The sequence below is a fragment of the Astatotilapia calliptera genome, chromosome 10 (genome assembly GCF_900246225.1).
Source record: "Astatotilapia calliptera chromosome 10, fAstCal1.2, whole genome shotgun sequence".
NCBI lineage: Eukaryota > Metazoa > Chordata > Actinopteri > Cichliformes > Cichlidae > Astatotilapia > Astatotilapia calliptera.
Genome location: NC_039311.1, coordinates 629,996 through 643,140, shown reverse-complemented (window position 1 = coordinate 643,140; position 13,145 = coordinate 629,996). Strand labels below are relative to the sequence as shown.

At 43.0% G+C, this 13,145-nt stretch overlaps 1 protein-coding gene across 4 annotated transcripts in view; it reads right to left on the bottom strand.

The window, feature by feature from the left end:
• Nucleotides 1-12,090, bottom strand: part of amot (angiomotin) — a 42,651-nt gene extending 30,561 nt beyond the window's left edge. Inside the window, exons 1-3 of one of the 4 annotated variants that reach the window (XM_026182122.1) lie at nucleotides 11,987-12,090; nucleotides 2,297-2,356; nucleotides 836-893 (exon numbers count right to left, since the gene is read on the bottom strand). In XM_026182122.1, coding sequence (XP_026037907.1) covers nucleotides 836-893; nucleotides 2,297-2,356; nucleotides 11,987-12,013 — 145 coding nt within the window. In that variant the 5' untranslated portion in view covers nucleotides 12,014-12,090. Of the gene's footprint in view, nucleotides 1-835; nucleotides 894-2,296; nucleotides 2,357-8,020; nucleotides 8,272-10,725; nucleotides 10,900-11,152; nucleotides 11,934-11,986 lie in introns of those variants that run through there. The other 3 variants (XM_026182125.1, XM_026182124.1, XM_026182126.1) reach the window with 3 other exon arrangements.
• Between the last annotated feature and the right edge of the window lie 1,055 nt (nucleotides 12,091-13,145).

The following is a 13,145-nucleotide window of genomic DNA, read 5'->3' as shown; positions in this document are numbered from 1 at the left end:
ATTGGCCAGGACAGAGTCCTGACCTCAACCCAAAAGAACATGTTTGGGATGAATTCGAGTGGAGAGTGCGAGCCAGGTCGGGTCAGTGTCAGTGCCTGACCTTTGGGAAGAACGGTCAAAATTCCCACATCATATTAAACACTATGAATTAAGAATGGGACATCACTCAATTTCATGTGTGTGAGGGCAGACGAGCTAATACTTTTGACAATATAGTGTAGCAGGATAGGCACAAGTACCTGGGTATCCCACACTCCAGTGATGTCCATGATGATGCATCATCTGTGGGGCAAAATACCTGAAGAGGCTAAGACCAGCGCTGAGAAGCCAGACACTGTGCTGGTTGGCAAGGAGCAGAAAACTGCTTTGATAGAAGTGGCAATCACAGATAACAACTCCACCAAGGAGCAGCACAAGAGCCTTGAGAAGTACTAGTTGAGAAAACAACCTAAGCAGGTGTGGAAAGTCTAGACGAGTGCCGTTACCTCCCAACTGGGAAAAGTGGCTTTTCCCAGTTGGGAGTTTTCTTTTTTGAATACAATCATCTAATCTCAATATTGCTCACAGTATTTATAACTGGTAAAGCATGGAAACTGGTAGTGTCTCTTCTACTTTCTTCTTTGAAAGTAATGGTGGTAGGCAGGGAGCTTCCTGGTGCACGGTCACCACTTTCAGGCACAAGTTCTACAAAGCAGCAATAAACTGAGGGAAAGTATATCAAAGGATTTGCAGCAAAACATACACAGTTTTTCTGTTGCATTCAAATTAGTATGGTTTCACTGACAACACTGAATGTGATCCCTGTTCGATAGAGTAGAGAAAAGAAAATCATTACATCTAGTTTCTGTTATCCTTCTCATTCTCAAGGAGGAAGATGCTTTTTTCCGAAACATCTGTTGGCAAATAAAATATGAGACAAAAGGAGAAATAAGTTAGTGTTGGTGAGATGCCTGCACTTCAGCAAAATACATATACAACAAAACAAAAGAGTCAAAGTTAGAAACATTTGTATTCAACATATTAACGTTCCTGAGTCTGACAGCCTTCCTAAGCTATAACAGTGGCTCAATCCAATCTAATGTTATTTATATAGCACCAAATCACAACAACAGTCGCCTCAAGGTGCTTTATATTGTAAGGCAGACCCTACATACAGAGGCAAACCCAACAATCATATGACCCCCTATGAGCAAGCACTTTGGCGACAGTGGGAAGGAAAAACTCCATTTTAACAGGAAGAAACCTCCGGCTTCCTCAGACTGTGGTGCTGTCGTTTCGATTCATTTTACAGAGAATTTTTTGGGAACAAAACTCAAAAAGTACTTCTTATAAAGATGTATGTTCAGTAGCTACTTTTTCTATTATTCTAGAATTTAACAGTCAATGTCATTAACGAATATTAAAGCAACACAGAGGCAGCTTCCAATATCACGTACCACCTGGTTGCACTTTGGCATATCTACTTAATATCGAATGGCTGTTTTTCATGGTTCATTCACACAAGTGTGGATTCTGACATTTAATTTGAAAGCCTATCAGCGAATTGCTAATGTAACATAAATGAAGTTGTAAAAGTCATTTTTCACCCACATGTCACCTTGTAGTCTGAAGCTTGTGGCAGCTCTGACATGACTTTTCACATAAACATGTTTATACTTGAACGAACTAGACTGCGTGTTTGTCAGTGTATGTTCTGTCATCCAGGTTATACTAGTTTAAGGAACATGGAAGTGACTGGATTTCTCTCATCCCAGAGGAACTGAAGAAGCCTCTTGGATGAGAGATGAAATGTTGTCAGGAAACTTAAAGACATCCAGTCAGTTTCTTTCAAAGCTCTTTAGACTAGACTGCGTTTAAACACGACAGAGAATTGCAGCTGTTAGCTGAATAACTTGCTTTGCTCACAGACACAGAAGGGCAATGTCAGCTTTCTATTGGAGGAGAGACTCTCCCCTCTTCATTAAATCCAAATTCCAGTTGATCATTCATTTCGTGCCAGATTATACCTTAGTCTAGTGTATTAGTATGAGATCAACTCTCAAAGGTTTCTAGAGCTATCAAAAGCAGAATGGGGAACAGGACGTCTGGTTGCACTGAACTACCACCCGTCTGTTTTCAAGAAATCTGACAGCAATAATAATCTAAATCTCAGATTTGGTTAGAGCTGAATCAGGTGACCTTGAATCCTCCTTTATTATAGTGCTATAGGTGGTGGGCAGCTCCTCATAATGGAATGAGTCCTCTGAGCACCACGTTCCACGTAACCGTTTTTCTCTACTTTCTCTTTGCCCCTCACCTCCCACGTGGCCCTGTAGACGGCTGCTTCTCCCAAGCCTGGCTCTGTCAGAGGGCCTTCCTGTTAGAAGGAACATGGTCAAAATGGTGACTTTATGCGGACTCAAAATCAGTGCAGCAGACACCAAGATTCAAGGTAGACTTGTTACATATGCGTGTTATTTTTGTCATATTCATTTCAATGGATCTTCCTGTTGCAATCTGCATTTTAGTTCGTTTGAAACATTTGACAACACAAGAAGAAAACATTGGTGTACACATACTGAATGACAGCCAAATCTGTTTCCTGTTTAAATACACACAAAGGATCTGGACAATGAACAAATATTGGATGACAAATCTAGAAACTGCTTATCTCTGGCATTGAAATCTTTTCAGGTTTTGGGAAAATATGTTTTAGGCACCAGAAATAAGCATGCATAGTAATTTAACTGCTCTTATTCTTACATGAAATACGCGCACCCATACTCCACTGCAGCACAGACATGTATAGTTCGAGCATACTTCAATATTGCCATTTCCTGCAATTGCAAACATGTTTTAAGAGGCAAACTGGCCGTTTCCTCATCAGCAGCAAGTGGTTAGGGTCTGTTGGGTCATCCGTTACTGGAGTCAGATGCCATTTAGACAAGAATCAGTGTTTATTGTGTGCACATTAAAATTGTGCACATTGTACGACAGGTAAGCAGCACACCATATCTTTTCACAGTGCTGCGGCCTAGCTTCAAATCAGCAATCCAAAGCGATCCACTCCCACATTAGTAACGGGGAGTTCATCGGGTGGAAGTCTGTCTTCTTGGCCAGTTTGTTCCAATGGTTTGCCTTTAGTGTTCCAGCAGATTATGCATCCTGACAGAAAGTTCCTCAGCGCCGAGTTAGCAGAAGGAATCCAATATTTCTGTTGCAGCTCTGAGAGCATATACAGTCTTCCACAGTGTCCAATCTTCTCGTGTGTGTCCTGCAGTGTGGTCATACGCACGTCCTTTGGGATAATGATTGGATGCTTCATATGTTCTGGCATCGCAGCAGCAGCGAGGCCACCTCCAACTCTCAATACTCCATCCAGAACCAAGCTGGAATTATAACTATAACAACTTTAATTTGTATAGTTTCAAATATTAATTTAATGTTGAATCTGCCAAATTTGACAAGAAGACGTCAAATTCACAAAAATGGGAAAAAAGCTGAAAACACAAAAAACAGCATACAGTGGGGCAAAAAAGTATTTAGTCAGCCACCGATTGTGCAAGTTCCCCCACTTAAAATGATGACAGAGGTCAGTAATTTGCACCAGAGGTACACTTCAACTGTGAGAGACAGAATGTGGAAAAAAAAATCCATGAATCCACATGGTAGGATTTGTAAAGAATTTATTGGTAAATCAGGGTGGAAAATAAGTATTTGGTCACCTCAAACAAGGAAAATCTCTGGCTCTCACAGACCTGTAACGTCTTCTGTAAGAAGCTTTTCTGTCCCCCACTCGTTACCTGTATGAATGGCACCTGTTTGAACTCATCATCTGTATAAAAGACACCTGTCCACAGCCTCAAACAGTCAGACTCCAAACTCCGCCATGGCCAAGACCAAAGAGCTTTCAAAGGACACCAGGAAAAGTATTGTAGACCTGCACCAGACTGGGAAGAGTGAATCTACAATAGGCAAGCAGCTTGGTGTGAAAAAATCAACTGTGGGAGCAATCATCAGAAAATGGAAGACATACAAGACCACTGATAATCTCCCTCCATCTGGGGCTCCACGCAAGATCTCATCCCGTGGGGTCAAAATGATCATGAAAACGGTGAGCAAAGATCCCAGAACCACACGGGGGGACCTGGTGAATGACCTGCAGAGAGCTGGGACCAAAGTAACAAAGGTCACCATCAGTAACACACTACAACGGCAGGGAATCAAATCCCGCAGTGCCAGACGTGTTCCGCTGCTGAAGCCAGTGCATGTCCAGGCCCGTCTGAAGTTTGCCAGAGAGCACATGGATGATACAGCAGAGGATTGGGAGAATGTCATGTGGTCAGATGAAACCAAAGTAGAACTTTTTGGTATAAACTCAACTCGTCGTGTTTGGAGGAAGAAGAATACTGAGTTGCATCCCAAGAACACCATACCTACTGTGAAGCATGGGGGTGGAAACATCATGCTATGGGGCTGTTTTTCTGCCAAGGGGACAGGACGACTGATCCGTGTTAAGGACAGAATGAATGGGGCCATGTATCGTGAGATTTTGAGCCAAAACCTCCTTCCATCAGTGAGAACTTTGAAGATGAAACGAGGCTGGGTCTTCCAACATGACAATGATCCAAAACACACCGCCCGGGCAACAAAGGAGTGGCTCCGTAAGAAGCATTTGAAAGTCCTGGAGTGGCCTAGCCAGTCTCCAGACCTCAACCCCATAGAAAATCTGTGGCGGGAGTTGAAAGTCCGTGTTGCTCGGCGACAGCCCCAAAACATCACTGCTCTTGAGAAGATCTGCATGGAGGAATGGGCCAAAATACCAGCTACTGTGTGTGCAAACCTGGTAAAGACCTATAGTAAATGTTTGACCTCTGTTATTGCCAACAAAGGTTATGTTACAAAGTATTGAGTTGTATTTTTGTTATTGACCAAATACTTATTTTCCACCCTGATTTACCAATAAATTCTTTACAAATCCTACCATGTGGATTCATGGATTTTTTTTTCCACATTCTGTCTCTCACAGTTGAAGTGTACCTCTGGTGCAAATTACTGACCTCTGTCATCATTTTAGGTGGGGGAACTTGCACAATCGGTGGCTGACTAAATACTTTTTTGCCCCACTGTAAGTGTCTAGAGTCGCCTTCAGCTTGTTATCATAATCCTGGGTTTGCCCATGGATCTCCTCTCAGTGTAACTCACCAAGAGATGTCCAGCTGAACCATTTCAGCTGACCCTGTTCTATAAAAATGTTCAACAGTCTTATGGCGGTTTGCAAGAAGCTTCCACAGCCCCGCACAGCGTTGTACCTCAGGCCATGGTACCGTCTGCCGGAGGGCAGGAGTCTGAACAGGCTGTGGTTGGGGTGTCCCCAAGTGGAAGCCCATCACTTGACTACGCCGAGAAATTCTGTCCATTAAAATAATAAAGAGGATGTGGGCCAAAGGGCAGCCCTGACGGAGTCCAACGCATTGGGAACAAGTCCGACTTGTTCCTGGTAATGCGAACCAAGTTCTTGAAACAGCTGTACAAGAACCAACAACAAGGGTCCAGACACTCCACGCAGCACGTTCCATAGAACATGACAAACGTAACAAAATTTTGCTAACGCCAAGATCAGAGTTTATGTGGAAAAATGAATAAAATCTTATTCAGGACAGGATTTTTGAGGATTTGTTTCTGTAAACAACTTTGACACCAGTGTCTGGGGATATAACCAAAATAACAGTTGTCTCAAGATGTTTATTTTGCAAGGCGAATAAAGAAAACCCAACAATCACATGACCCCTCATGAACAAGCACTATGGCGATAGTGGGAAGGAAAAACTCCCTTTTAACAGGAAGAAACCTCCAGCAGAACCAGGCTCAGGGACAGGGGGGCAGCCACCTACCACGTGTAGTTGGGGTGGGGAGACAGGGCAAAGACACGCTGTGGAAGAGAGCTGGAGATTAATAATAACTAATGATTAAACGCAGAGTGGCGTATAAACACACAGTGAGTGAAGAAGAAACACTTTGTGCATCATGTGACGACCCCAGCAGCTTAGATTTACTGCACTGTTCCAGACATAACTAAATGCTTGGTCCAAAAAGGAACGTTTAAGTCCTTAAAGTAGAGTGTGTATCGGTCACCCTGAATTCAAACTGTGAGCTGGTTCCACAGAAGAGAGGCCCTGAAGCTGAAGGCTGCCTCCCATACTGTAGTCAGCAGCCTCCCGTACTGTTCCCATAAAAGCCCTAGGAACCACTAGTAAGCCCATAGTCTGAGAGCAAAGTGCTCCAATGGAGTAAAAGAGTACTACGAGGTTTTTCAGATAAGATGGGGCCTGATCATTCAAGACCTCGTGTCTCATCACTAAATATTGTAGCAGCCAGCAACCATTGGTGCTTCAAGGCACCAATTTGAGGACACCTTGTATATACCTCTGCGATGCACTGGAAATTTTCATGTCCACTGAAGCACTGTAGACTCAATAACTACCAATCACCTGGCATTATCTAAAATATCAGGAATTTAATAGTCCAGTCATTACTTGGCTCGACAGAAAAAAAGAGGAAGAAATCCCTAAAACAGTAAACCAGTGGGTGAAAGTGCTCAATGAGTACAAACTCCAAATTATTAAGGTGGCATGCCTGTGACCCTGACTTTAAGTCACCATTACAAGACAGAAGATATGTACAGTGGGCTCACTCTAGTATTACATCTACTTGTTCAATGACCAAAACATTAAGGGTCTCTGTCCGATTGAAGTTCCTCATGTTATCCAGATATTCATGGATGCTTATAGTTTCGGGAACAGCAATGGTCTAGTAAGTAAGCTGTACCAGAGTAAGGTTATAATGAATAAGGACTCTACAAACCATGTTAATGGGAAAAAGAAGCAACTCTCAAACCTGGAGGGACTTTTGTTGGAAAAAGCAGATCCGCTTCTTTATCACTCCCAAGGAAAAGTCAAAGCAGAACTCAGCTGGCTCTTCATGCTCATCATATCCACCAGCCACATATCCCATATGGAAGGATGTTGCTGCAATTATTTCCCAAACCCTGGGTATCTTGGTTTATACAAGCTTTGGGTCTCCAGATCTCAGGTATATCCCGGAAAATATGGGTAAATATGCCTATCTTCTGAAAGTAAATGGACTGATTCTTATCTACTCTCCTGGGGTACTCAAAGTATTAAAATAATAGAAGAAAGTGAATGTTGTATTAAGTACTCACTAACATTCCCACTTGGATGGACGCGTCGGAGAGCAACTTGGGGTCAATATCTTGCCCAAGGATATTTGGCATGCGAGGGATCAAACCACCAACCTTCCAGTCAGCAGATGACCTGCTCTACCTCCTGATGTACAGACACCCTGTCATGTTTGCAGCAAAATTACAAAATGTTGGCTTCAGAAGCACCCCCCACAAATTTTATTAACATAATTAAACACCTTCATTTATTAGACCAAATGACTCCAGCTGTTTACAAAAGGATTTGGGAGAAAAGCGATGGAAAAAAATTCCTATCTTGCCGGCACAACCGACCATTAACAACACCTGTTGACATACATGAGAGCAAAGACATAATCCAACTGATGCTACTGTAACACCCATGACCTCTTGTTTTGTTGGTTCTTATATCCTTTGTTCATGCAATGAAAGTGGAAACATGAACTTAAATCAAAAGTTAAAATACACTTATGTTTAAAATAATGTTGAAAAATAAGGAATCCATGTTTATTTAGTAAGCCTCCATTCTCCTGATGTTCTCTGACTGTTTACATCGTGCTAAATTATATTACAGAGTCCAGCGCATGCATTCAGTTTAGCACATTTGATACATGTACTGGCTAAAAGTGTTAATAGTTTCAGATGTAATGCTTCAGAGATCCCTGCTAGAGTGAAGCCTTCAGAAAAAATACATGCAACATTTTTCTTCCCACCTGTTGGTCTCTGCTGCATGGCAGTAAAGCGCTGATTTTATCTCTACAGCTCAAACCTGAATTCAGCTTCTGTCCAGACCTTTTCTTTGTTTTTAAAATGATATCATACCTGTGTGGCTCAAAGAATCCTTCCTTATAAAGCAATCCCAGTGAAAAAATGTCTGTTCCACTCACAGCGATGTGTACCTGGGTTTTGAAGGTTTGAAACAACGCACCTCTTTTCCCGTTTCTTCCCACACTCTGACAGGTGGAGCTCGGAGGTGGACCTGGCAACTATTCAGCTCCAAGCCACACCTTCATACCTGTGCACTAGTGTAATTGCTTAACCAGCATTGACTGTCAACCGTCTCTGTGATAAGTGTTTCAGACCATGACATTGTGACTCTATGAACAACAGGATGGACTGTGGGATCACATTTTTCCTCCTGTTGTCTTTAAAACTATAGAAAGACAAAATAGTGGGAGTGCTTTCATACTGCAGATGCCTTTCCTGGTTAAATGTATGCACTGCACTTTATTGCACATGTATTTACTCGGTCTAAGATAAAGCATGAAAATATTCAGGACTTGAAAAATAAAACCCATGATGATTCTAATAAAATAAATAAGAGTCAAGAACAATGTGTAGACTTGTCCTCGAGACGGCTCATGCAAACATGCTTCTGTCACCTGAGCTCAGCACAGTATAACATGCAACACTTCTTTAAAGATCTGTGGAGCACCAACATCCACTCACACATCTGATATTAAGTGAAGACCACCAAGATGTTTATGTGGAACTGTCTGAAGGCAGACGTCCTTATTCTGGACTTTCTATATCAGTATAACAGAAGAGTGCTGACTCAGTGTCCGTCGTTCATGTTGCAGATGTTTCTTAAGATCAGTGCAGATTGTTCACGACACATAAAATGAAAGAAGCAAGCAGAATGATGCTGAAGCAACCGCAGATATTTAAACCGTCAGATACAATATTCAAGAATCAGGTACAACACACGGGTGCAGTACGTGCTGGGGTATGTGGCTGGTGAAAACAAGATATAGCACATTAAAGGTTGGAGCCAGCCTTTTCTGATCTTGGAAGCTAAGCAGGGTGAGGCCTGGTTAGCACGAGGATAACAGAGGATAACGGGGGTAAACGGTATGTTGGGGGTGTAACCAGCTGTAAGTCGGACTGTGATCCCAGTCAATCAGCAAACTGTTGACATGTTAGCAAACTGGCTGCTACGGCTGATAAAACAACAGCAGCAGTGAAAATAAACGTCACAGTTTAACACGGAGTTTGTCTACACACAAATGATCAGGAGCAAAAGGTCGTAACCACGAGAACGAGCTCTGGTGCAGGGAAAACATTTTTCTAGCAGTGCTTCTTACTGTCATAACCATTCAGACCTTTACAGGGAAACGCTAGCTCGGTGCTCCATCAAACCACTGATCAGCAAACCTGTGAGCTTCTCCCATCCTCCACTGTTTGGTTTACTCAAGTCTACAGTAAAGATACAGGAGTTACATTACAATGTGACCTCTGACCTCACTTCCTTTAGGTTCTGTTTAGTTAAACTATGCAGAACTCTGACATTTCTAGCATGAAAACCAATGAGGAGTTTATTTTAAAGGACCTGTATTTTTCTACTGCTGATTATTAAAACAAAACGATGTCTCATCCAATTACTCGAAAAAGAAATGGAATACTTGTTTACTAAAATAATCAAAAGCTGCCGCTCGCGTCTCAGCCTCTGTCCTGTGCATCCTGCTCACTCGCAGTGAAAACTTGAACATCTCCTGTCTTTTTGATCTAAACACCATTTTGTAAATCTTCCCATTTTCTGAGCTGCGATCCTTCAGTCACAAATCCACCCGGCTGCTGGTCTCTACCTCTGCCGACCTCTCAACCCCAGGGATTAAAGTCATCTACCTTCACTACTTCTGCTAGTTGCCGGTTCAGTGTCACACTTGGGAACAATGCTTGTGTGACTGCGCTGTGCCAAGTGTACAGTTTGGTGGAGCGAGGATCATGGTGCGGGGCTGTTTCACAGGAGCTGAGCCCGGCCCCTTCAGTTAAAGAAACTCTTACCCCAACATTAGACATTAGCATGGACTGCCCCTTTCACCTCAAGCTGAACTCCAAATTTTGGAGCAGCAAATGTCTTTCGTTGAAGAGTGCTGTTAACAAATATCTTCAAATCAAAAGAAAGGCCCAGTGACTGTACAGCTACACCTTCTATTCCAGGGATGTCCAACTCCAGCTGTAGGCCAGGAACGCCGGTGTCCTGCAGGTTTTAGATCTCACCCTGGGTCAACACACCTGAATCAAATGATTAGCTCATTACCAGGTCTCTGGAGAACTTCAAAACATGGTCAGGAGGTCACTTAGCAATTTAAATCAGCTGTGTTGGATCAAGGACACATGTAAAACCTGCAGGACACCGGCCCTCGAGGCCTGCAGTTGGAGTCTTTGTGTTTAATGGCAATTCAAGCTTATTTAAAAGCTACAATTTCAAATATTTTACAAATACAAGTTAATCTAAATCATTAAACTCAATCTTGTTTAGTCTTAAATTAAATGAGAATTATCAGAATTTAGTCTGCGTGTGTCAACAGAGAAACTAAAGCCATGATGCTGGGTGGAAATGCCGAACCCCCTGTAAGGGTTGGGGCAGGCTCGTGGGACACGGCTCGTGCCCAATTTGGATAAACAGTTGGGAAAATGAATGGATGGATTTCCCAATTAAAATCACTCTACGGCTTTTTGCATAGAGTGAGTTTTCTTGTTTATCTGGTCAGTTAAAGATTTCCAGTTTAGTTTCTGTTACTCACTCTGAGGTCCAAACGTCACATACGCAGATTACTGTGCGCCTGTGATAACTGACAGTACACCGCTGTGAATGCAAAACAACTGTTGAGTCATCCACTTCAGACTGACCCACTCCAAGGACCCCACGTTCACATTCAAATGTCTCACAGAGCTAACTGGAGTCCTACTGATAAGGCCAGGATGCAGTAAAGGCTACACCCACCTACGCGTCACGCTGTCAGTGAATTGGCACTGATTATTGAAGTTAATTCAAAGCACACATGACTGAGTCCGAAGCCAATCCAAGCTTCACGAACGACGCGCTGAAAGTCTGGTTTTTCTCAGCCGTTTAGTTTGGTGCCGTAAAATGACAACAGCAGGACTGAAACAGTGTGACAAAGATAAGCGGAGCATCCGGTTGATGTGCGCGCACACACGTAAATGATTTACCTGAAGAACCTGGTTTACTTTCCGAGCCCGTGAGTTCAGTGAAACATCCTTTTGTTCGCTCCCTGCTGCTCTGTCGTCTCCTCGGCACCAACTCTCCTGAAGTTACGAAACGCGCTGCTGCAGCCGCTCCATCTTGGACGTCACCGAGGGCTTTTTATTCTTTCACCGGGGAAAAGAGTTTGTTAGAGGCCAAGGAATCTTTTTCCATGTTGGGAGTAAAGAAAGAAGCGGTACATGAGAAGTGGCAGGAAGCACCCCCTCCCCCCCACACCGCCTGGCCTCAGTATGAGAGGAATGTCCATCCTCCCTCCCCCTCCTTAATGGAAACTGGATGAAAAAGTTTTTGGAACAGGGAAATCCCTCCTTCTCTCTCCTGCGCTCCAGACTGGGCTCTAACAAAGGTCTAACCAGCAGGAAAAAGTTACAAAGCACAACTCTGCGCCCGAAGTGTGTCATCAGACATGATCAGTGGTCGTTTATTAACCTCGCTCACGTGAAAAAGCTGAAGAAGGGGAAGAAGTGACAAAGAGGGCTTTGTTTCCCGGCAGAGCTCTGCTACATTTAAGTGCTGTCGGAATTTCGTGAGAAGGTGCCCATATGTTGGTTTTGCTTCACGTCAGTCGGCCCAAATCCACATGCAGTCATTTAGCACCATCAGTTTCAAGCCCTGCCTCGACCCTGTGCCGATAATAATGCGTTACTATCAATCTCCTGTATACAGAGGACCAGGACCCCTGTTGCTGTGAGCTAACAGTGCTAACCTCTGCTCCACAGGTCTATGGTGGGCTTCAGGGCTGCTTCATCATGTGATTTTCATCACTTCTTTTCACTTACTGGCGTTTTAGCTTTGCCATCTGCCATTCAGCTTCCAGCTCATTTCTGTGAAGTCACTGAACGGGTGCAGGACTTGTGACCAGAGTGGGCTCTGTGACATCTGCACTGTATTCTTATATAGGTCAGTACATGTAGGCCATCTTCACCAGAAGGTGGCGCTGCTTTATTCAACTCTATTACATTTGAATTAGAGCCCTGGCAGATCTTTTCTTGGACCCATATCACTGTGTTGTAATGGGACAAATGCAACAACACATTCTCTCCTTGCGTCTTGGCTAACACACACACACGTTCACCAACCACAGTCAACATCAGGAGGAATGAACATATTTAGTCAAGTTGATGCTATAAGCCAGGCTACCACAGATTTAGCTTAACTAGAGGGATTAAAAAGAAGCTGGTTAACCAGGGCTCCTCACAGGCTGACCGGATCACACTCATTCAACAGTTATTTCCAATAAACCAGCTTCTGTATATCATACACATATTATATTGAATATTTTCCTACTTATCTTATGAGGAACACTTTTTTTGGTTTACTTTGCTAAACATTTTAAAATGCCCCATACCATGTTATGGAAATTAGACATAAATGAATCTGCACAAACAGGTTGTCAATGTGAGGTTTAATTTGTCTTTGCAAAGGGGTCAGACAACAACAGTGCATCAGCAGACTGCAATGATTCACAGAAACAAGTTACAGTGCATCCAGAAAGGATTCACGGCGCTTCCTCATATTTTCATGTTACAGCTTAATTCAAAAATTTAATTCATTTCTCACTTCAAAATTCTACACACAAAATGACAAGTGAAAACAAGACTTTGATGTTCTTGCAAATTTATTAAAAATAGCGAACAAAAACATTACGTGACATCCAGATCTGAGCTAAGGTGCTTCCTGTTTCCACTGTTCATCTGTCAGATGTGTCTACAACTTGACTGGAGTCCACCTGTGGTAAATTCAGTTTACTGGACTTGATCTGGAAAGTACACACCTGTCTCTGTAAGGTCCAAACCATGGACAGGTGTCAGAGCACCAACCAAGCCATGAAGTCCAAAGAATTGTCTGTAGACCTCAGTGACAGGATTGTATCGAGGCACAGGTCTGCAGAAGGGTACGAAGAGATTCTGCAGCATTGAAGGTCCCAATGAGTACAGT